Source organism: Wolffia australiana, chromosome 15 (assembly GCF_029677425.1).
Source record: "Wolffia australiana isolate 7733 chromosome 15, ASM2967742v1".
Taxonomy (NCBI): Eukaryota; Viridiplantae; Streptophyta; class Magnoliopsida; order Alismatales; family Araceae; genus Wolffia; species Wolffia australiana.
Window position 1 is genome coordinate 953,330 of NC_135849.1, and position 24,171 is coordinate 977,500.

A 24,171-nucleotide genomic window follows, 5' to 3' on the forward strand; every position below is an offset into this window, starting at 1 on the left:
GGTCATTATCTTTACCAGTGGATGCGGTATGCACATTAATTTTTTTGACCACCAGGACAACTATACCATCTAATAAGCCAGCATCCACATATGCATCTTGCTTGAGATGGCGACCTTCAGGGGATTTTCTCTTCATGTGGCTCTTGGATTTTATGCTTCCTGTACTACGCCATTCCTAAATGGATTATGATTCTGGATTCTACTATTGAAGAGGATCAACAGTCTGATTAATCATTCCATCTTAGAGATACGGAGTAGCTCAATGAGGAGCTTTACCAAATCTGGACTTCTATTGTCCACTTAGGTATATCATATGGTATTTCAATTTCCACAAAACCATGTCATTGATCAGCATGCTGGATCCTTGATTCAGGTGCCGCGGAACATGACACTAAATACATCTGCCTACGTATAGTATGCTTCGTGGCCTAGCAATAGGAAGGTTCAGACTAGCGATGACACATTACTTTCACTAATTGGAATTGGTATTATAGAAATTACACCATGTAGAAAACTTATGCATGTTTTGAATGTTCCAAAACTATGTGTTAGCTTTAGCTCGGTACAAATATTAGCATATATTTCATCCTATCAGCTGAACTTTGATGGGATTGGCGCATTTGTTTGTGACAAGGTCATTGCCCGAAGCATGTCTAGCTAGACTTTGAGCTGGTCTTTACTATTTACATAACCCTGACCCAGAAGATGGAGTAAAGACTATGCTGTCCACTACATCTTCAAAAAAAGAGGATCAATATATGGATGCTTCATCTACAATTCGAACATCCTTCTTCCTTTATTTTAAATTTATATTCCCTGACCGCTGTCAATGGGTTTCCTTGAACAAGATTATATGGTAAAACATAGGCAAACTATGTACCCATCTTCCATGATCAGTTCTACTCATGTACCCATACTCCATGTTTTGTTCTATTCATGCGTTTGAGCTCTTCTAATGTGTAGTGCGGGGTCCTGTTCCTTCTAGATATTTATGATTTTTTTTATGGTTCTTATTTCTCGTCAATTATTTATGCCAGTTTTGTTGGATTCACTTGATGAAAACTAAGTAGAGCTCTCAATTCAAGGTAATGCCCCAAAAGCACTACGGGGGAGAAGCAACAAAGGTTATCAGTTTATCTGATAAATTGACTGGCTACTCCTCTCTCAGATCGTGCTTTGATGAATTCAAATTTAAGGTGTTAATTTGTCGATGATATTTGAATTAATCAATAATAATTTATAATATTTTACTCATAAACTATTTTGACTAGTTAGTGATCAGAACAGGTTGTCTCCATAGGGAATGCAAATTAGTGTTTAAATACTCATTAAATGATGATTCAAGAGGGATGTGAAAAGATACATATAACATAGGAGATTGTGTTGTGATGAGTATGAGGTTGCGAGCGGGTGATAATAATTATTTGACAGGGATGATATAAATAATAATATGAGGAATATGTAGGATAATGCATATAGATCAAATAGAATGAGAGAGTGAGATAGATGAAGATGTGAATTGATGATGATGTAGAAGAAGAATAATAATACAAGATGATGCGATCGGTGAATGGATGTGGATGGATGATGACAGAATATAATGGTGGAAAAAGAAATGATAATCATCTAACCAATGGATGTGAAGGAAGAATGGATAGGTGTTTGTGAGATGGAAAAGAGGATATACTAGATGATATAGGGATTTTGTCTGAAGGTGACGAAGTTGAGATCGAGATTGGAGATGGCTGTGTTAGGGTGAGTTGAATGGAAAATGGAGATAAGAAGGATATGATGAAAATAAGGATATAGACATAACTAAAGGGATGTGAAGAAGAGAAACCAATATAAATGCATGAGACTAACCTTAGATCCCTATGTTTTCTGGGGATTGAGGTATTTTCCTACTTTAGATCAGCCTCTCCACTTCTCTGTTGATCTTCTCTAAGCACTCAAGACACCAAAACTTCACTTTCGTTTAATCTGCCTCTCTATGAGGATGTGAGCTCAAAGACAGTTTTTACAAAAATCTGAGGTTCTATTTATAGATACAACCATATGGATGGAAAGAGGCAGGAAAACTGCCACTTAAAATTTCAGCTCAAAGCTCCTTCTGAATCGTTAGATATTGAGATTTGAATTTGGATCATTCTCAACCCTCTCATTTTCTCTCCCCTCTTATTCTGAAAAGTCAAAGAGCCATTAAATAATTCCAAAAAAGATATTAATTCATAAATATGTTAGATATTTATATTTTGAATTTTAAAAATAACATATGTTCTAACATAATTTTTTAAGCATTGAAAAATTATAATATTTCAGAGTTCGACGTAAAATAATCATTGAAAATTCTTAAAATATATAAATTTCAACATATCATTATAAAATTAAATTTAATCATTTTAGGCTTGATCACACGTGTATATAATTAATTAAATGTAAATAGACATGTAAATATTCATATTATTCTACTAAAGTACATGTTATCAACAACCATGGTGGAAATATGGTCATAAACTCCTTAGTCAATTTGATATGAATTTTTTTGTATGCTAGAATACATCCTTGGTATTGAAGTGGCTCATACTCCTCTGGGAATTATTCTCTCGCAACAGAAATTTATTTATGATATTCTCAATGAGACTGGTCCCCTTTAGTGTCAACCACTCTCTACTCAAATGGAACCTAATTTAACATTTTGACAAGGTAAGAGTGAACCTACTACTGAATCATTAGCCTATCAACAACTTATTGATAACTTGCTTTATATTATCCACTCTCAACCTGACACTTCTTATACTGATAATGTTTCTAGTAATATTTATGTAGTGTCCTAATCTCTCTCACCTACAAGATGCTCAAAAGATTCTCTTGCATCTTAAGTGAACTATTGGGCTTAGTGTCATCTTGAAACGGGGTAAACCACTTTCCCTAGAAGTTTATTCTGACTCATATTATGCCGCCTTGTAGATTTATTGGAGATCTACTATTGAATATTGTGCTCTCCTTTGTGGGAACCCAACCACCTGGCAGAGCAAGAAAAAACAAGCAGTCTCCTTCTCCAATAGCGAAGACAATTTCCAGCCATTGTAAAAAGGTTGTGTGAAGCCATATGGATCCAAGGGACTATTCATGAACTAGCTCTTTCACCAAACCCCACAATTTACGCTTAAGTGTGAAAAAAAATGACCGTGAGCATGGCTCATGACCCAATCCAACATGATCAGACAAGCATGTTGAGATCGATCGCCACTCCATCAAGGAAAAAACTAACTTCAAAGACCCTTGATATTGTATACATCAACACCAAACTGCAGTAGCAGATATAATTACTATGGGATTGTCTAGGGACCAACACATGAATGTTGTGTCCAAGCTCGGAATAGAATATCTCCACACAGCTTGAGGGGAGGTGTTAACATGTAGCACACGTTAACACATCCTACACACTGCCTAATAAGACATATGCATGTTGGGTTTTATTATACCATTGTCTACTGTATTTGTATAATTATCACAAATATTTTTACATGAAAAATATGCTTTTTAACCCTGTTAGTGTCTCTCTTCACTCTCACATTGGTTGGAAAAACCTAACAATATTACATGCGTAAAAATAATGCATATTTTAAAGTCTTGCATAAATTCAATTCATATAGTAAAATTACTATGACTTGATTTTTCAAATCTTGAAATTAATTTATCTTTTATTGACGTAGACATATATTTTTATGAGTAGGTTTATAACTTCAAACTTGATAAATCTTAACATCTTATGATTTATATGTTGGGTTCTAGAGGCCTAGATCTGGATGAAAATTTGAAAAGGATTCGCAGCGAAAGACTTTAGCAAAATCGAATGGCATCATAAAAAATATTGAATCGAAGAACCTGTGCACGGATCGCATCTGTGATTTCTTGGATCTCGGAGCGAGACAAGTCGAACTGTTCAAGTGTGCAGCCTCTAGACATATCCACACAGTCCTTGGCACGTCGGATCTCCTCCTTCTCGTTGACGAGCCCCGTTCAACTTCCGTCACCATCGTTACGTCATCTCAATAGTGAGTGGAGAAGAAGGGGAAGGCCCCTGAACAATTCTGGCCTTGGTGAATTTCGTTCAGGGCCTTCCCCTATTTATACTAAGTGGGTATTTTTCATAAAACCCCCCAAAACTTAAGTATATCTTCCAACGTCCAAAAGACCATTTGCGTGTGACCCTCTAGGCCCATGTATCAGTCTAGTTAACGACTCCAGCGGCCCAATAACCTTTATTGGCCTTCCAAATTAATGAACTATATCATCATATAGATTAATTAATGTCGGATCGATTTAATCCAATCGATAGGTCGAGACTCCGACACGTGGGGTGCCAAGCTACACCTCGTGTCCTAGAAGATACAAAGGAGTGTGTATCGACTCACTCATGGAACATGTTCATCATTGGTTACTGTGTACGTATAATACCTCATCCACTTGACACTCCTTGAGCGACTTAGGGTATGGTCAATTGTCAAACCCTAATCGATCATCCAAGTTACTACTGATGCATTCGGAAATCATCGGAGAACTATTCTCTGATATTTCACTACCTTGGCCAAGGACTTCATTGCATCATCTTCCTTGAGCTGTCACCTCTTATACTGAGGGTGGACGATCCCATCTTAACCACTCAATCGTCATCGTGATTTTCTTGATGTACCCAAACTAAGACCGTTTATAATCCTTTGATTAGAGACTCGTTGGCCATAGCCAAAGTACAACCCTCCGTCTACAAGACGTCTTTGGTGTCTCAGGTCTAAGGACCACTTACACAATCATGACGTGAATAAACCTGATTGCCAATTGGTATAATACCATTCACAGATTCGTACGGATCAATTTAGTGAAATCTTTCCACTAAAGAGCACCCACTATCTATCCTTAGTGTCAGCACACTAATGGCTACGGGACCGGCCATACTCATCATAAGAGTGAGGCTAGATAATGCAATTCTATTCGGATACTTTGATGTCCTTCTCACGTATCCTTCGAATATGAATGTTTAGAACACATGCTTAAAGACTAGTGATCTCCGTATTACGATTTCATCATAATTCACTACGTCCGATCATGTATTCATGGACTTCACTATAAGTATCAGATGTGCACTATAATGAATATGTTCAATTAATGAACATGGAACGAGATGTGGAATGTGTGATTGGCTTTCTGGCCACATATATTTCGATCATTATATATATACCAGATGCACATGATTATTTTAAATATTTCTTCATTAAAATAAATTTTAATCATATATTTTAAGTACAGAAATAAATTCAGTATATTTTTTTAAATTCATGCAATTCAAATAGTATAACATGATGCATTACGACATAGACCAGTTTTTATATGTACTTCTAATAATAAAAAGAGTGTCTAAAGAAAAATATATAATTTATTTGAAAATTGTAAATCAGATGAATCTTACGTTATAAAAATGTCAATGAATTCTATTACTTTATAGATACTAGATTCTTCATCATGAAAACAGCTTTTTGAAATTTAATTTAAGAGTTTTTTCAAATATTTTTAATAATGAAATAAACTCATATGTTCTTCAACATAAATGAAAAGTTAAAAGTATTATATGTTGTGTTATGACTCAAGGCAGATGTTATACCTTCTATTAAAAAAGACACGACAATCAAAAGAAAGTTCTCCAGCTTAGGAGAATTTTGGAAATGAGATGAATCTCAAGTTATGGAAAAGACAAAGATATCTATTCCCTTATAGATACTAGGTTGACATGATTTTTTTTTGAAAGAGTGTTTAAAACTATATGGGAGGGAAATTATATATTCTTTCTTAATGGTTATAAAATTTTAGTTTTATATTGTTTTTTAATGTTCTCAGATCATATCTCTCCCAGATAAAAATGATTTTTACCCTTATTGGCGGACATGATACTTTTTCAAAGTGTCCCTTAGTGCAGATAGGATGCATCAATTCTCCTTTGGAACAATTGTTAGTAGATTTATTCTCAATAGTCTACTTTTCAGGAATCTTCTGCTTTGCTTAAAAACACACTTCTTTCCAAGGTTCACTCTTTGAACCTCTGAATGGGTAGAGGAAAACTCCCCTAGACCTCATGCCACCTGCACGAGCAGGCCACCATGCTTCAAACTTTCCTTTTGGTGTTTCTAGAGTTTTGCATATTCCTCACTAGCACTAGCTTTCCTTAAAGTAAGCTTACATTGATCTAGAGTTCATTCGTAAAACATTCTAGACAAAGCTTCTACATTGTTGACCTAATAGTTGACTCACAATGTTTCTTTCAATATAACTTTTTGATTTCAAATAGTCGACACAAATTTATGTTTAGTGATATAAAGTTATATTGATTAGAAGATAAAAAAATTGATAAACAAACCATCACCCCAAATTGGTGAATATCACAATGGGTACAAATATGAGATAAAAAGATTTCTGACCTGATCTGATATGTGGATAACTGCATATAGGTTGCATATTACAGAATTTAATAAATAAAACTACATATTTATAACAATATTATAAATTGCCGACTGAGATTTGTGATCAGATATTTAATCAATTATTCAAGTATCAATTCTAAAAAAAATAGTAATTGAGTCAAGTAAATAAGACACAAATATGTGTCAGATTATACACTAATGACCGGTTTCAAATATGTAATTTTTACCATTAAAAAATGTAAATATTGAGAGAATGTTGACTCATTTACAGGAAGGTAAAAGATTCAAAAAGTTAATTTAGGAGTATTGATTTTTCAAAGAGAGTAAGTGAAATTTCAAAAGTTTTGACATAGAGCTCGTCCTAATTATGCGACCCTATTAGGGATGCATAATCAGGCCCCGCCCAGCTAGCAGCAGCTGGTGTCACATACTTTAATACACTCCTAGCTTCAGAGCTGACTATTACGAGTGAGGATCTACTCGATTCCATCCCCACTTGGTGACTGACCATGAAAGCGTCTTACTTTTTGCCCTTCCTACGAGAGCAGAGATCAAGGAGGTGGTCTTCTCCTTTTGTCAGAATAAGGCCCCGAGACCGGATGGGTTTTCTATGGATTTCTACATAGCATGTTGAGATATAGTAGGCATGGACTTGGTACTTTCTATCAAGGATTTCTTTACACGTAAAGTCCTACCTAGAAGTTGGAAATCCACTTTCTTGGCTCTTATTCCAAAAGTGGTCACTCCAGCTTTTTTTAAAGACTTTCGCCCTATTAGTTTTTGTAATATATGCTATAAAGTTGCATCCAAGATCATTAAAAATCAACTAGGGACCTTCCTTGATAGACTTATCTCACCCGAACAGTGTGGTTTTGTCAAGGGTTGACAAATCCATGATAGTATCATGCTAGTTCATGAGTTAGCCCAGTCACTATACACTCATATTTGGGGCTCGAACGTCATCATCGAACTGGACATGGAGAAGGCCTTTGATCGAATCGAGTGAATTTACTTACCAAAGTGTTACTTCACTTTGTCTTTACTGATGCATTCATCACTCTAGTGGATGCATATATTAGAGAGGATCATTTCTCTCTCTTGGCGGACGAAAACTCCACTGGCTTCTTCACGGTCACGAGAGGTCTACGGCAAGGCGATCCCATCTCACCCACCCTTTTTATATGGATGGAGGAGGTCTTCAGCTGATTGCTCACACGAGCGATTGCTTGCAGCCTCATCCAACCATATTTTATGAAAAGGGGATGCCCAATCCTCTTGCACTCTCTATTTGCAGATGATGCCATCCTTTTCCTCAATGGATCTAAAAAATCTATTAAGGAACTTATGAGTGTCTGCACTGCGTACGAGCCGGCTTCTCTCCAACTCGTCAATGCCTCGAAGAGCAACTTCATGGTCAGTTCGTCTACCACTACAAAGCAGTCTCACATTATCCAAAAATATACCTAATACTCAAGAGGATGCCTCCCTTCTGATTATCTGGGATGCCCTATCTTTCTCGGACCCGCCAGACATCATTATTTTGATGCCTTGGTGGCCATGCTATGAAAGAAACTATACGGATGGAAGCTTCATTTTTTATCCTCTGGCGGTTGCATCCAACTTATTTGACATGCCCTCATAAGCATCTCGTTGTACACCCTAGCGGTCCATTCATTATCTTTCACAGTCCTCCGCTCTGTGGAACAACTATGAGCTCATTTCTTATGGTCTAGTCACCTTGCGGGAGAGCGTCACCATCATTGGGTTTCTTGGGAGAAAGCTTGTCAGCCGACGGATGAGGGGGGTCTAGGGATCAAACGCCTTCAGGACGTCTAAGACATGCTTCAGAAGAAGCTTGTGTGGCATATGCGTACCACGAACTCCCCGTTGGGAAGTTTCATCTCAGCCAAGTACGACGAGTGGGCTCATAGAGAGCTGGATCAAAACCTTTTCCGGCCCACGCTGGACTTACATGTTTAACTTTTCCTGTTAGTCCATGAGGATCAGACACCTATAATCTTGGACCATACAAGCCTGTTACATGGAATGCACCAAAGCCAAAACTAGCCACGCCCGAAAGAAATAAATGATTTCCAAAGATCTTAGGTAAATCCACAAAAGTTTTTCCTGTATGCTCATCACAAAATGTTTCTAAAACCCAATATACCTAATGACAGATAGCTGCCAAGAAACACAAGCCATAGAACGCAATATGTGCACCTGAAACACCTTTGTAACTCCAAATACCTGGATTATTTGATAGCCAATGTCACATGTTGGCATGTTGGTCAAGGCGCAATTAGTGCATGGTATGATACATGGCTTGCCAACAAGCCTTTAGCCCGCCAACCCCACTTTGCACCCCATCAACTATGATTGACCGTGGCACAGCTGCTCACGGGCAACACACGCCACCTTTGGGAACAACATGGCCCCCCCTTAGACATGTTATCCTAGGCCCGGAGTACCCTCATCATGACCACTCACGACAATCCTATTTGGACGTTTACGCTCGATAGGTCCTTCTCGTACCGATCCTCTTAGGAGCATTTATGTGAGAAATCCCCCATGCCACACTGGGGTCGCTGCATCTGGCATCCGGCGATCATCACTCAGTCTCCTTCCTTTGGAGACTCATGCATCTTGGCCTCTAGACTGATGATCAGGTGACTCGTATCAGTCATTCCTTTAGTTCCCGTTGCCAGTGTTGTCTGGCATCTCCCCAGGCTGATACTATGGAGCAAATTTTCTTCCATAGTGAGACAACCCTAGATTGTTGGCCCCAAATTACACATCATTTGCGCCCGATACTGCGTAGCCTTTAGAGTGTTTTGGCACCGTTAGAGTGTTTTGGCAAGATTTTTCTCTCGGCAACACGCTCTTTGTGAAACCCATTCCTTTATGTCACCATAGCTTACTTACTATGGGACATTTGGAAAGGGCAAAGTTCTTCTCATTTTGTAGGACCCCTATGCGAGCACTAGATATCATGCGACGAGTCCAGTAGTGGATACGACACACTCACCACCTTATACGACCCCTCGCCCGCAACTCAGCCCTCACATGTGATCTTCTTCGCAATTGGGGCATATCGGTGACCCTCACCCCCATCACCATTAGACTACGACTTGTCCATTGGCACCCACCACCAATTGGCATCTCTCTCCACAAAAGAGCACTCATTATCTATCCATTGTGTATTCACACTAATGGCTCGGGGAACGGTCATACTCGTCATATGAGTCAGGCTAGATAATGTTATTATATCTGAATACTTCGATGTCCTTCTCATGTACCCTTCGAATAGGAATATTTAGAACACATGATTATGATGGATATTATGTGGCCGTCAAGCCAATCACACCACCATGTTTATTTAAGTTCATTGAATAAAATATTTACGTTCATTATTGTTACGTATGATGTTTATAATGAAGTCCATGGATATGTGCAATGACTTAGTGAAATTATGATGAGATCATAATATAGTGATCGCTAGTCTTTAAACATGTATTCTAAATATTCCTATTCGATGGATAGTCAAGACGAATATCAATTTATCCGAATAAAATAGCACTAGTTGATCTTACTTATATGATAAGTATAGATGATCGTGTAGCTATTAGTGTGGGGACACTAAGGACAGATAGTGGGTGCTCTTTGGAGAAAGAGTTCACTGAATTGATCCGTACGATTCACTTAATGATATTGTACCTTAACATCAATCAGGTTGATTCAACTCACGGTTATATAAGTGATCCACTGACTTGAGACACCAAGGACATCTTATGAGTGGACGACTATGTTTTGGCTATGACTTAAGAGCCTATAATCATGGGATTCAAATAATTTATAGATTGGGTGTAGTAAGAAGCTTACGGAGATGATTGAGTGATCAAGACGATATCATCCGCCCTCGGTATAAGAGGAGATTGACTTAAGGAAGAGGATGTAGAAAAATGCCTGGCCAGGATCGTGAGGATATTGGAGAAGGTGTTCTCCAATGATCCCCGTTACGCATCAGTACTAATGGTATGAAAAACTAGGGTTTGACAATAAACCATACCCTAAGTCATTCGGGGATCTCGCGTGGATGATGGATTATACATATGCGGTAACCGATGACGGTAAAAGTTCCACGAGAGAGTTCGAAACTACTCGGTATCTTCTAGAGCACGAGGTGTAGCTTTGTACCTCACAAGCTGGAAACTTAACCTATAGATTGGGTTAAATCGATTCTCATTTAATTAATCTATAGGTTGATATAGTTAATTAATAAATTTGATAAATAAATGTTATTGGGCCATTATAGTTATTAACTAGAATGATACATGGGCCTAGAGGGTCACGAGCACAAGGTCATAAGGTCATTGGCGGATATATTTTACTTTGGAGGGTTTTTGAGAAAAACCTTAAGTGAAATATACAGAGGGAAAGGGGTGTCATTTGAAGCACCCATGCAAGACTGATTTGAGAGCACCTCCCTTCCTCTATCTCTTATCCACTCATCCAAGGTAGAGTGTCTTCGTGGTGAGGAGATATTCTAGATTTTCAAGAAGAATCGAAGAAGTAGACGTGGAGATCTAAGCGCCGAGTGATCGTGTGGATACTTCTAGAGGCCAGACACTTGAACGGCTTCAGAATGATCTCAAAGAGGAAAAGTCAAGGGTGGAACGAGTTCCCCAAAATGTACATTCAATATGATGATTTTAAAGATCGATTGTGAATCGATTTACTCACTTCGGCATCCATGGAATGCGTTTTACATGGATGAACCAAGGCATAGAGCCCAAATGTGGTATCATATACAAATTGTGAATGTTTTGGTTTAAAAGTAGAAAGAAAAATCATCCTAAATAACATTTTTCAGGCCTCGTTGGGAGGCCAGCCATCCATAAGCGCCCAAGGGGCGCCCAAGGATCACTTTAGCTGAATCGATATGTTAAGTTGTTGACCTGTGGGATGTCAAACAACACCTCATGCTCTATATGATACTAGAGAGTATATCAATTCTCTTACAAAATCGACATCGTAATAAAAATATCATGTATGTATAATCCTTAATCTATGAGTCTCCGAAATGTCTTAAGGTAATATTAATTATCAAACTCTAGCATGTATTTCTCTTTATTGGAGAACCTCTTCTTTAATAATTCCGTCACTATGGACATGTATGTAAATGCATATTCTTCTTTGAAACCATCTCCTCCGGTGTAGGGATGGGCGATCCCATCTCAATTGTCCCATCAGTCCCATCATCTTTGTGTCCTTGCTATTTATACCAATGTAAAAAATTGAATCCCATGATTACGGATTCATAAATTGTAGTTAAAATACACTCATACATTCACAACCTATATTTAGTGCACTTGATCAAAGGAAACTTACAAAATTGTGTGATAAATCAACCATATTAAAATTAAGTACGATATCGTTTGAGGATTCATACATATCTTATAAAAATTAAGTATTTTGAATATTTTTTAGAGGACAGTGAGCACTATAGCATGATATCATCACGATTCACTCGGTCATTCACATATTTGATGGAATTATAATGAACATCGCATGAGAACAATAATGATTTAATGTTGTTTTAATCAACTTTAGTGAGAGATAGAAGTGAGATTGGCTCGAAGACCACATGAAATAAAAAAAGACCTGAATGGATGTGGATATGTGAATGGATGTATGTGGACATATAGGTCTGAATGGATGTGTGTATATATATTACACAATGTTAGAAGGGAACTCTTCTTGGATTGCGCAATATATAGTGCCGAAGTTGGAGTATGCTGAGCTGTTTACTTTTTTTAGATCTCCTCATCATTCCACACGTTGGATGGCTAGGGCATCAGCATATCTTTGAAGCGTGTCAAAGATATGGCTTCACTATATATGATTTAAGATGCCATAATGACACATTATTGCAATAATTAATAAATCTGATAATTTGCGAAGATGACTCATCATCCACCATCCAAATCAATCGGACAGCGAAACATGGGGGTGCATGATTAATAACATAAAAAACCACTTAAAATCAGATAAAACTTCAATCAATTTCGATAAAATGTATTCGTCGGTTATTCTCCCACCCAAAAGGGTTATCGTTGTTACCATCCGCCCTCTCATCGATTTATCATTACAAAGGATGCCACCTTTGACGAATTCACTCCCTATTATCCTTCTTCTTCTCTAGTCTCACCTTCTTTACCTCTTCAGTCGGATCCTCTTGAGTTCCTTATCCTCCCTCCATCATCCACGTCTCCACCAGCATCTATTCCTTCCCCGCCGGTTTCTTCCGAGGAGCCTCCACCAGTCCTTCCCGTGGATACATCATCCTCCCTGTCTCTGCCAGCACCTGTCTCAGATCTTCCTGCGCCTTCCAAGGATTTCCCATCCACTCATCCCGAGGATACTCCATCCGCTTCATCTGTTCCTCCTCCTGGTGTCACTATACGCCACTGCCCTCCAGAAAAATGTTATGGTCTCACCCTCGCTCGTCGAAAACCTCGTGTCACTCCCACTCCTGCAGCCCCCTCATCCTTCTCACAAAATCCTCCCGACAATTCCTCATTAACTCTTGTGTCTTGCCCTCGCTCACAACCATTATATCCATTAACCACCTATGTCTCATCTCATCGCCTCTCCCCATCATTCCATGCTCTTCTTACCTCCCTTGACTCCATCTCCCTTCCAAAGGCGGTGGACATTGCCTTGTCGCTTCCTCATTGGCGTCGGGCTATGGAGGAGGAGCTCCAAGCACTCGCTTTGAATGATACATGGGATCTAGTCCCTCTCCCACCAGGCAAGCACTTGGTCGGCAGTCGTTGGGTTTATGCTGAAAAGCAAAATTCTGATGGCTCTATTGAACGACATAAGGCACGTGTTGTGGCGCAGGGTTTTACACAGAAGTATGGCATTGATTATCAGGAAACTTTCACTCCTGTGGCCAAGATGAACACCGTGAGGATTCTCTTGGCCTTGGCTGCAGACCGTGGCTGGACCTTACAGCAGTACGATGTCAAGAATGCTTTTCTTCATGGTGACTTGACTGAGGAGATCTATATGGCCGTACCTCCTGGGTATGCCTCCTTAGTTCCATCTACTCCGAGCTCGGTTGTGTGTCGCCTAAAGAAAGCGTTGTATGGTTTGAAGCAATCTCCCCGTGCTTGGTTTGGCCGTTTCACTATGGCCATGAAACATCGTGGATATCGCCAGTGTAATGGAGATCACACCCTCTTCTACCGCCATTCCACGTCAGGGGGAGTTGCTATCCTTCTAGTCTACGTGGATGACATTATTATCACGGGTGATGATACGGAAACTATTGTCCAGCTGGCTGCTTATCTGTCATCGGAATTTGCTATTCGTCATCTTGGTCTGTTGCGTTATTTCCTTGGTATTGAAGTTGCTTATTCTTCTAGTGGGATTTTCATCTGTCAGCATAAATATACGGTGGATCTTTTGTATGAGCTTGGAAAGGAGGACTCCAAGCCCATTTCGACACCAATTGATGCCAATCATCGACTCGGCGCTGATGAGAATGAAGATCTTGCTGAGCCCGGCCAGTACCAAAGACTTGTGGGCAAACTGATCTATCTCACCCACACTCGCCCAGACATCGCATATTCAGTGGGTGTTCTTAGTCAGTTTATGCAGAATCCTCGAATGAGCCACCTTCATGCTGCCCATCGACTTCTTCAGTTTCTGGAGGGCATGATTGGCCGTGGACTTATGTTCCGTCGTCACAGTGGCCTTTGTCTAGAGGTATATACCGATGCGGATTATGTAGGGTCCGTGGTTGATCGTCGGTCTACCTCAGGGTACTGCACCTTCTTGGGAGGCAATCTTATTACGTGGAGGAGTAAGAAGTAGAAGGTGGTATCCCGATCAAGTGCTGAAGCGGAGTTCCGTGCACTTGCGCATGGTCTTTGTGAAGCACTTTGGATCACCAAGATTCTTCGTGAGCTATGGTGTCCGGTTCCTTCCCCTGTTCAGCTGTTCTGTGACAACAAATCTGCTATTAGCATTGCTCATGATCCCGTCCAGCATGATCGCACGAAGCACATCGAGATCGACCAACATTTTATTAAAGAGAAGCTGGAATCGGGAGAATTCTGCTTGCCATATGTACCGTCAGCAGATCAGATTGCAGACATCTTCACCAAAGGGCTTCATGCCCCTAGGTTTGAGGAGCTCTGTGTCAAGCTGGGTGTGGAAAACATCCACGCTCCAGCTTGAGGGGGAGTGTGGACATTAGTGCTCTTACTATCTTTATTCTATTTCTCTAATTAGCCCATTAAGGGCACTTTCCCTAATTAGCCCATTAAGGCTCCTATATAAACACTTGTAAACTTGTTCTCTGGTTAATTTTTCTAAGTTTTCAGTTTCTAGTTTCTCACATACATCACTGGCTGATAAAAATAAAACAAATTTTAAGGCATGGCCCAATGATATAGATTGTATTGGAAACACATGCAATAATATAATTAATATGTTTTCCAAATTATTGCACTTGGGGATGGTTGTGCGGTGCAATGCAAATACTCACACCAAGTGCGCAAACTTTCTGATTGGACCAAACCCCATTTGTGGTGTGCGGAGTGATTAGGGTTGAAAATTCACATCGCACAAAATATATATTTATTAATATTCTAAAATATATAGAGGAGAGAGATGGTTGAGAGAGATGTGAGATGAGGGAGATATATATAGAAATAAAGATAGATAGAGCTAGAGCATAATTTGAATAGCAGTGTGCATTTCAGATGCTCTGCATGTTGTACAAAGTACGGTTCAAGATTTTGAATAGCATTGCGCCCCACATCAACGTCAATGACGCACCTCATAAAACGGGCATCCTTGCTCCCACTCAATTTACTTAAAAAATGAACACAATGGGGATAAAAATAAATCAATTTATGCGACGATTGACATTGTCTTTACCTCAACCACCTATGGAAACAAGTAGAACCAACTTATATACATCTGGATTCAATATTAAACAATTATTATTATTTCCATATAAATAAATAATTGCCAACAATGATATCATCACGTCTAAAACACTGGGTGTTGATAATATCATTCAAATATCACTAAAAATGGAGATATACTCTGCTTTTAACCCGACAAAGATCCCAGAAAATAATAAAATCCAACGACAGAAAAAAACACAAAAAAAATTGTTTAAAATAATTTTCCTCCACACAAGATAAAAAATACTAATTAATTCTATGCCAATAATCTCATTATAATATACCAACTTTATATAAATTTAACGATTTCAAAAGACAAATAAGAAGGTTCCCAGAACTCATGACAGTCTCGACCGAGTCAAGTCAAAACTAGACACGTGTCAAACACCGATTGGACGACGCTCTTCAAGCGTGAGTAGAGACGCGGATATAAAACCGCGTTTTTGCAAATCTCTTTCTCTATATAAATTCAGAGTCAAACTCTACATCGAATTCTCTCTTTCTCTCTCTACGCCCATATCTCTCTCTCTCTAGAAGTTCATCGCCATCTAGGTCAACAATCGACTGAATTGGGGGTTGCGATCGGGGGAAATCGATGGTGGATCGGTGGGGTCGGCGCTCGTAATCCGTCGAATTTGCGTTTTCTGATTGCAATTCGAGCGAGATTTGAGGTAATGTCGTCGGAAATTGAGTTGGTTGTGGAGGGGGAAGAGGAGGGATCGGCGAAGAAGGGGGCGGGGGAGCAGGCGGAGGAGTTGAAGAACGACGTGTACACTGCGGCCGCGTACGGGGATCTTGAGAAGCTGCAGAGGCTGGTGGAGGAGGAGGGGTGCTCGGTCTCTGAGCCTGACGGCTTGGGCTACCACGCCCTGCAGTGGGCTGCTCTCAACAATCGCACTGCCGCCGCGCAGTACATCATAGAGGTAGTCATTGAGCGCGTTTTTGATTCGTTTGTGTTCCTTTTTTTCTTGGATCAGTGGAGAAGTAGAACATACGGGATTCCTTCACCGCCGGAAATTCTCATCGTGATGGAAAAAATTGTGATCGTGGGGAGAAACCATATTCACACTTTTCTGAAAACTCTCATTTTTTACTTACATAATTGATAAGAACATACGTATTATTTAAGCGGTGGTAAATCTCATTTTTTACTTACATAATTGACAAGAACATACGCATTCGTACACCGGTGGAAGTTCTTATCCTGATGGAAAGATACGTGATTGTGGAGAACTTCCACTTTGACATATTTCTGGAAAGTCTCATTTTTTTAGTTTCATAAATGATAAGAACATACATATTCGTACACTTCTGGAAATTCTCAGCTTGATGGACACATATGCAATTTTGGAGAAAATACACATTCATACACCGCTGGAAACTCTCACCATTAATATATATATAATTGACGAGAATTTCACATCCGTGCGTTGCTGGAAAGTCTCATCCTGATAGAAACCTATGTAATTGTGGAGAGAATACACATTCATACACTGCTGGAGAGTCTCATCATTTACACCCATAATTGACGAGCACTTACACATTCCTTATGTACATATATTGATACAATCGAAGAGAGCATGCGCATTCATATGCTGTTGAAAAGTCTCATCGTAGTATATATATAAATATATAATATTTCGTGTATGTATGATTGCGGAGAACATACACGTTCAAACAGTGCTGGAAAGTCTCATCGTAATAAGTATTCTTATGCACATATATGTATATTATATTTCAATTTCTGTTCTCTGATTCTATTTGGTTTTATTATGGTTACGTCATTTTATGACTTTGAAATGACGTTACTGTTGTTGAATTTGATTTTTTAATCCAGCATGGGGGAAATGTCAACGCAGTGGATCACACAGGCCAGACTGCCCTTCACTGGAGCGCAGTTCGGGGATCGATCCAGGTGGCAGAGCTGTTGCTGAAGGAGGGTGCGAAGGTTAATGCTTCAGATTCATATGGATATCAGGTTCGTCAGGAAATATTTTTTCTTTTTTTTTAATATTTTGTCTGGAAATGTTAGTCCGCTGTCTCTTTCATCTAGATTTTAATGAGCTTCCCATGTGAGGTTTAATTTTTCTGTGATCAGCTTAAACCATCTTTTTCAAAAACGTGCTGAACTTCATGTTGATATTGATGGTGCTATTTCATTCAAGATATTGCGCGGGGATCCTATGTCAGATTTAAACTATAGTTCATTCTGCTTAAGTAAGATACTACTTTTCATTCTGTTTGTAACACGCCATAATTATTGTATTCTCATTAACCAGGCCAAATCCAAAACTTATGAGAAAAAAATACTCAACAATATGATTTCATTGATATCTCATTCCATTAAAATATATGGTACTATCGTTTTCGATATCCTCACCCAAGGATGCAGTAGTTATTTCAACCTTGAATGTCCTCAGAGGGTCCAAATGACAGAAATATCCGTAGACGTTGTTTTTAGACTGTATGATACTTGTATGAATGGTCAAACAGGCAGTTTATGGTATTAATATGATATTTATATGAATTGAAATGTTTCATGGTGGACCCTTAAATGTTGATGGGTGTTTCATTGATCAAATGCACGCAAAAGAGTTTTGTGTCAATAATTAATATTTTTTTTTGAAGAAAGCAATAATTAATAATGTATAATCTTTTAAATACTATTAAATAATGTTTTCTCTGTAGATGTCCTTTGGAAAGAAGGAAAAGCTTAGTGTTTAAATATTTCTTGAAGGAATTCAATGTGTTTAGAAGCATAGGAATGTCGAAGATAGTGATTTTGTGATGATACATTTAGATTTAGTTCCTTGTTATTGATGAATACCCCAACTATATGCAGTCAACCCATGTTGCAGCGCAGTACGGCCAGACAGCACTTCTCTACTTACTTGTGACGAAATGGAACGCTGATCCTGATGTTCCAGATAACGATGGACGAAGTCCTTTGCACTGGTAACTTTTGTTTGTTTTTACCTCTCGGACTCTAATTGTGGAGTAGCATTTACCTTCTTTGCATCTGTATCAGTAACCAGAATGTTTCAAAATTTATATCATAGGCCCATGGACTTCGGTATTTTTGTCAATCCGCAAACTTCATGCATTATGAATTTATAAAAACTCCATGCAGCCTCAGCCTCACCTTTCCTGTTTGCCTCGGCCGAAGTGTTTTCCACTCCCGACCCATTAACCCTCTCAAATATAGGGCATAACGGGGAGAAAAAGGGGCCCGGTGGGCCGGGCATGTAATATGTCACGATCACATATGTTAATAGTATTTATGGGTTGACCACCGAGTTCCAGGTGGTCTTCCTTCTTTTAATTCAAAAAAAAAACCCTTTCAAATATTTACGCTTGTTCCTGTTTTTATTCAACCTTATTTTTACCGAGGAAATTTAAGATTCCCCAAATATTCTAGTCCGAAATAATCAAAATCTTTTGGGGCATGTCTTTTAATCGTGAGGGTATCTCTGTAGTTTTGCTTGGGTAAATTTTTTTCTCAAAGGAATTTTCGCTTGTCTTCTGGTTCTCTTTGTCAGTTATCCTGATTATTTTGATATCTATGTCGACTGCAATGCTTTTTTAGATCAGTAGCCCTTCGATGGTGGATTAGTCAACTTCCTTATTGAGTGGATGCGATTTTTTGTGAAAGCCTGTGTTATTTTGGGCTCGAACGTGGTTTCAATGATATTTGTTTGAAAACTAATTTTACTAGTCATATAGTTTTCTCCTTGTCAATCATCCTGAAAATGTTGAGATCTAGGTCGAGTATTACACTTTGATGACCGATCAAATAATTCATCTAACTCGCGGAGTTATTGTTGCGGACATTATGTGTATTATCTTTGATCTGAACACTGTCCCTATGAAATTTGGTTGAAACCTTATGGTTCAAAATTATCCTCTTTCAGGGCTGCCTATAAAGGATTTGCTGATTGTGTCAGGCTTCTCCTTTTCTTAGATGCGTATAGAGGGCGCCAGGATAAAGAGGGTATGCATTCCATCACTCAGGATAATAATGATGCAAGTTTTTTAAATGACGTTTAATATTGTCTTTTATTTTATATGCTATTAGGCTGCACGCCTCTACATTGGGCCGCTATAAAGGGAAACTTGGAGGCTTGCACCGTGCTAGTCCAAGCAGGAAAGAAAGAAGACTTAACCATGACGGACAAAACTGGCCTCACCCCTGCACAGCTTGCGTCGGAGAAGAATCATCGGCAAGTGGCCTTTTTCCTTGTAGGTGTTCTTGAACTGAGCTAATTTGGATTTATGTTATATTTAATTACAATTTAGTATTATTAGGATTTTCTGGCTGATGTCTTTGACATGCGAAGCACACTTTGATTGGATTACTTTTCAATCTTTACATACTTCATATCTTTTAAGTAGGTAATTGAAGAGACTCACTTTAATTACCTACTTAAAAGATACAAAACTCTATACGGGACAACATTCCTGACTCTATTTCTGAGTCAAGGTACTAGTATTACTTATTGAGGCTTACAGATCTCTCTCCAAAATGCACTAAAACTGTGCCATCGGTTGTTGGTAAGAGAATGTTGACATATTTCTCTATCACGATGCATTCACTGAGGAAGGGGTGTTATGGTAATTTTTACTTTTCAGGCTCCTAGACAATCCTCGATGAATCTTGGGCTGTTACATGGGATGAATGAGAGAGAAGTAGAGAGACACAGGGAGATAAAGATAGAGGGATTCTAGAATTTAAAAGATAGAAGGGGAACTTGAGAGTGGGGGAGGATTAAGAAACACTTCCATTGGAGAACTCTTCTCCCTTTTCCCTTGTATAATAATGACCAACATATCACTCATAACTATATGTGCAATGCTATAATCGGATGTGATTTTTACTTCAGTATATATCTTGATTTTTTTTTTTGAAAAAATTCAGTATATAGCTTGATGATGCGTATTTATATGCCTTGCACATGCTTCCCCAGGGAAACGCCAATAGGCTGCTTAACAAACGTTGTGATCGGAACACACCTTTCGGAAATATTTCAAAATCAGGACTTGCACCATTCCTGTGGTGCATCATCTTGATCATGCTGTTTCTGTACATTCATTCAGTCGCTGCAGGTAAAGTTTTATTTTTCAATCATCATGATAGTAAATCATGTTTAACATCATGAAGAAAGATGTCTCACATCCTGTTTATCTTTCTGTTGCAGCTACAGATTCGTTGATATTGACAGCCTCTTTTGGGCTTTTTGCGTGGACCGGAGCATTCCTTGCCACTGCTGGCCTGGTGATGCTCTATAAATGTAGCAGGTATACTTCATGTGCTCACAATCTATTCAACTTATCAAGTTCGCATGTATAAGCATGACAGATTTACTATCTATTTCATATAATCCTTTGAAATTCTGATGGGCTGCAAAATCTTGTGTTTCGGGCTCCCGTTAAACTTAACACCGACGGAGGGTAGGATTGCTGGAAGGAACAGCTTTTTTTTATCAGTGAATTGATATATTAAGAATCACGACTTCTTTGGACTGTTTGTAGTCATCTACTTTGCGCCTGTATCTTTTACATTTTTTGCATTTGCAGTTTATCGTCTTTTTTCTATTTTTTTTGTAAACTGTATTTCTATTGGATTATTTTATAGCTTTTGTCTTTTCACTATTTTTGCTTTTAATATTTTCTGTATCTAGCTAGTTAATATGTCTATTTTTTTGAACTATTATTTAATATTTCTTTTGTATTTGCTTTTTAATGTTTGTATTTTTTAATATCTAGCTAGTTTTTAATAAAGTGGTTTTTTGTCCTCTCTCTTCTACCACTTGGAGTTTTTATTGATGAAAATGTAATACATTGTGTGAACACTCATTTCCTTTGAATTTCCTTAGTTAAACATCATGATTGCTTTAACTCATCTTGATCTTCTAATTTCCTCTTTTTTATCAGAAAGGATCCTGGTTTTGTCACAACAGACTTGCGCGATTCTCAGAATCTTAGGGACGATGTGAGTCAAGCAGATGCTATTGCATGCTTTTTCTCTGCCCGTGCTTTTATCGTAGCCCTATGTTTGTCAGATTTAATTTCGTTTTTAATTTCTGTGTTAATTCTGATTAATATAAATATAGCAGGTATTTTTTAAAAAATATTAATATCAAAGGTTGAGGAAATAAAGTTCTTTCGCTGACTAAGATTTATTAGCAGAACTACGCAGAAAAAGTTTCATGAACACATAACTCAGGGTTAAATGTTATGCAACGCTTGTTATACGCATCAAAAAATAAAATTTGGTTTCTATTTGGGCGATTTTTGCTTTTATGCAATGTCTTAATTTACTTTTTTGCAATAAAGGTTACGTTTTCTTAAAATAAAATTTATTTTTATTACTCTGTGGTGTTTATTTTCTTTATTTTCTCAGGAACCCTTGCTCAAGTCAAAGCTGGGTGACCCCGCTTTGCTTGCTGGGAATTGGTCTCAGCTTTGTGTGACTTGCAAGGTCCGCTGACTCTTTGAAAATACATTTCGAACCAAGCTGATGGGATTTGGATTTTTTTAAATTTAAAATTGTTTTTAATCCGCTGACTTTGACTGATTTGGCAGATTGTGAGGCCTATTCGGTCAAAGCACTGTTCTTTGTGCGAACGTTGCGTAGAGCAGTTTGATCACCATTGTCCTTGGGTTTCGAACTGCATTGGGAAGGTACAGCTGTAACCTTGGCATGATTATTCATACAGATTCTTAAGTTCATAAGGTATTTTATTGAGTTCCATAATTAAATGAGATATTTACATGAAGAAATTTCTTTCTTTATTTTCTTGAATCTTCTCCCATAGGCGTAGTCTACGAAATTGATGACTAAACTTGGTGAACTAACGGTCCACTTTTTAAAAATTCATTTGTAGATTTTTTTTACTGTCTATTTAGTTTGATAAAATATAATTTGAAAAGATAATTGATATTATTAATATATTTCTGTATTATTTGATGTCTTAATTATGAATTGATTCAATAAAAAAAATCAATAAAATATATAGCAGATTTTCAGTGTAACTAAATTATCAAATACATGTAGACTTATTTAACAGGTCGCGATTTGTATTTACTGTTATTTTCGAGTTCTTTCTATAATCGACTTTGTTTTGATAATTGAGTTACAATAAATAAAAATATGAGAAAGCAATAAAATGTAATGTTAAATGAATATTTTTTTCGAGTGACCCTCAACATAATCAAACGTTGTTGTCTATAAAATTATTATTAAATAACTTCCTTTTATGGTGGATTTTATTTAAACCTTTTCTTCAGATGACTCTCTGCACAGCCATTGAATCTAAGATAAAAATTCCATCTACAGAAGAACAAATGGGATTTCTTCGTATTTCTTCTCCTTGAGGTCTTTGCCATGACGATCACCGGCTCTGCGACAATAATAGGTACATTATTTTTCTTCACGTAACTCATAGCCTAAAGTTGAAGATTCATCTAATGTGCTGATTTCTCTTGAATTGGCTGGTCGAATTGTTAATTCTTAAATCTTAATTCTTAAATTCTAAGTTAATTCTTTCTTTTCTTTTCAGCACTAACAAGGGATCGCTCGTCTCCGGCTTCTTTTGGGGGTTGGATCCGGCATGCGGCCAGTGAGCATCCAGGTGCCATAGCGTTCTTGATGATGGACCTGTTCTTGTTCTTTGGTGTCGCTGCATTGACCATTGTCCAGGCATCCCAGGTATGTTAATGAATTCAATTTTTTTGATCCATGGAACTCTCTCTACAACTAAATGTCTAATCTCTTTTCTGCCCGTCAGTCCTCTCTCTCTCTCTCTCTAACCAACATATTTGCATTTCTGCCCACCTACTCTTGAGCTCTATCTCTTCCTACATCGATATATTTCTCTCTGATGGTTTCGGCCTGTCTACAGTTCCATCTCTCTCTCTCTCTTCGATCTGTCATGTCATCGATCGTTTCCACCTGCCCACGTGGTCATCTATCTCGCACTATATCTGTATAAATATACTTCTTGCTCCCTGTTCATAGATCTTTCTACCTGCTCACAAGTCCATCTTTTTCTCTCTCTCTCTCTCTATTCTACATCAAGATATCTCTATAATCATCAGCTTATTGATCTTTTCACCTACCCATGGCCTCTCTCCTTACAAAATATTACTTAACACATTTCTCCATGCTAATCAATCCTTCCTCATGTCAAATATATGATCATCAGTCCATCTGTCACTCTCTATCTCTCTTTGTCTCTCTAACTGGGTTTGTTGCCTGGGTGTGGCAGATCAATCCTTACAAAGTTTTACTTACATATTTCTCCATGCTTATCAATCCTTACTCCATCACTCTCTCTCTGTCTCTCTCTAACTGGGCTTGTTGCCCAGGTGTGGCAGATCAATCCTTACAAAGTTTTACTTACATATTTCTCCATGCTTATCAATCCTTACTCCATCACTCTCTCTCTGTCTCTCTCTAACTGGGCTTGTTGCCCGGCAGTGGCAGATCAGTCCTCACAAAGTTTTTACTTACATATTTCTCCATGCTTATCAATCCTTACTCTATCTTTGTCTCTCTCTATCTCTCTCTAACTGGGCTTGTTGCCGGGCTGTGGCAGATCGCGCGCAACATCACAACAAATGAGATGGCAAACTCGATGCGATATGGGTACTTGCAAGGGCCGGGAGGCCGGTTCAGGAACCCCTTTGACCGGGGCATCCGGGCCAATTGCCGG

At 38.4% G+C, this 24,171-nt stretch overlaps 1 protein-coding gene across 1 annotated transcript in view; it reads left to right on the forward strand.

Annotated features, from left to right (window-relative positions):
- Window positions 1-15,946: 15,946 nt before the first annotated feature.
- The window catches only part of TIP1 (Ankyrin repeat family protein with DHHC zinc finger domain-containing protein), an 8,612-nt gene continuing 387 nt past the window's right edge, over window positions 15,947-24,171 (forward strand). The window contains exons 1-13 of the mRNA XM_078587126.1: window positions 15,947-16,380; window positions 17,295-17,435; window positions 18,300-18,412; window positions 19,369-19,448; window positions 19,533-19,696; window positions 20,422-20,560; window positions 20,653-20,752; window positions 21,389-21,446; window positions 21,858-21,935; window positions 22,040-22,138; window positions 22,794-22,872; window positions 23,017-23,165; window positions 24,055-24,171. The exon at window positions 24,055-24,171 is cut by the window's right edge and continues 387 nt beyond it. Coding sequence (XP_078443252.1) covers window positions 16,132-16,380; window positions 17,295-17,435; window positions 18,300-18,412; window positions 19,369-19,448; window positions 19,533-19,696; window positions 20,422-20,560; window positions 20,653-20,752; window positions 21,389-21,446; window positions 21,858-21,935; window positions 22,040-22,138; window positions 22,794-22,872; window positions 23,017-23,165; window positions 24,055-24,171 — 1,566 coding nt within the window. The 5' untranslated portion in view covers window positions 15,947-16,131. The remainder of the gene's footprint in view (window positions 16,381-17,294; window positions 17,436-18,299; window positions 18,413-19,368; window positions 19,449-19,532; window positions 19,697-20,421; window positions 20,561-20,652; window positions 20,753-21,388; window positions 21,447-21,857; window positions 21,936-22,039; window positions 22,139-22,793; window positions 22,873-23,016; window positions 23,166-24,054) is intronic.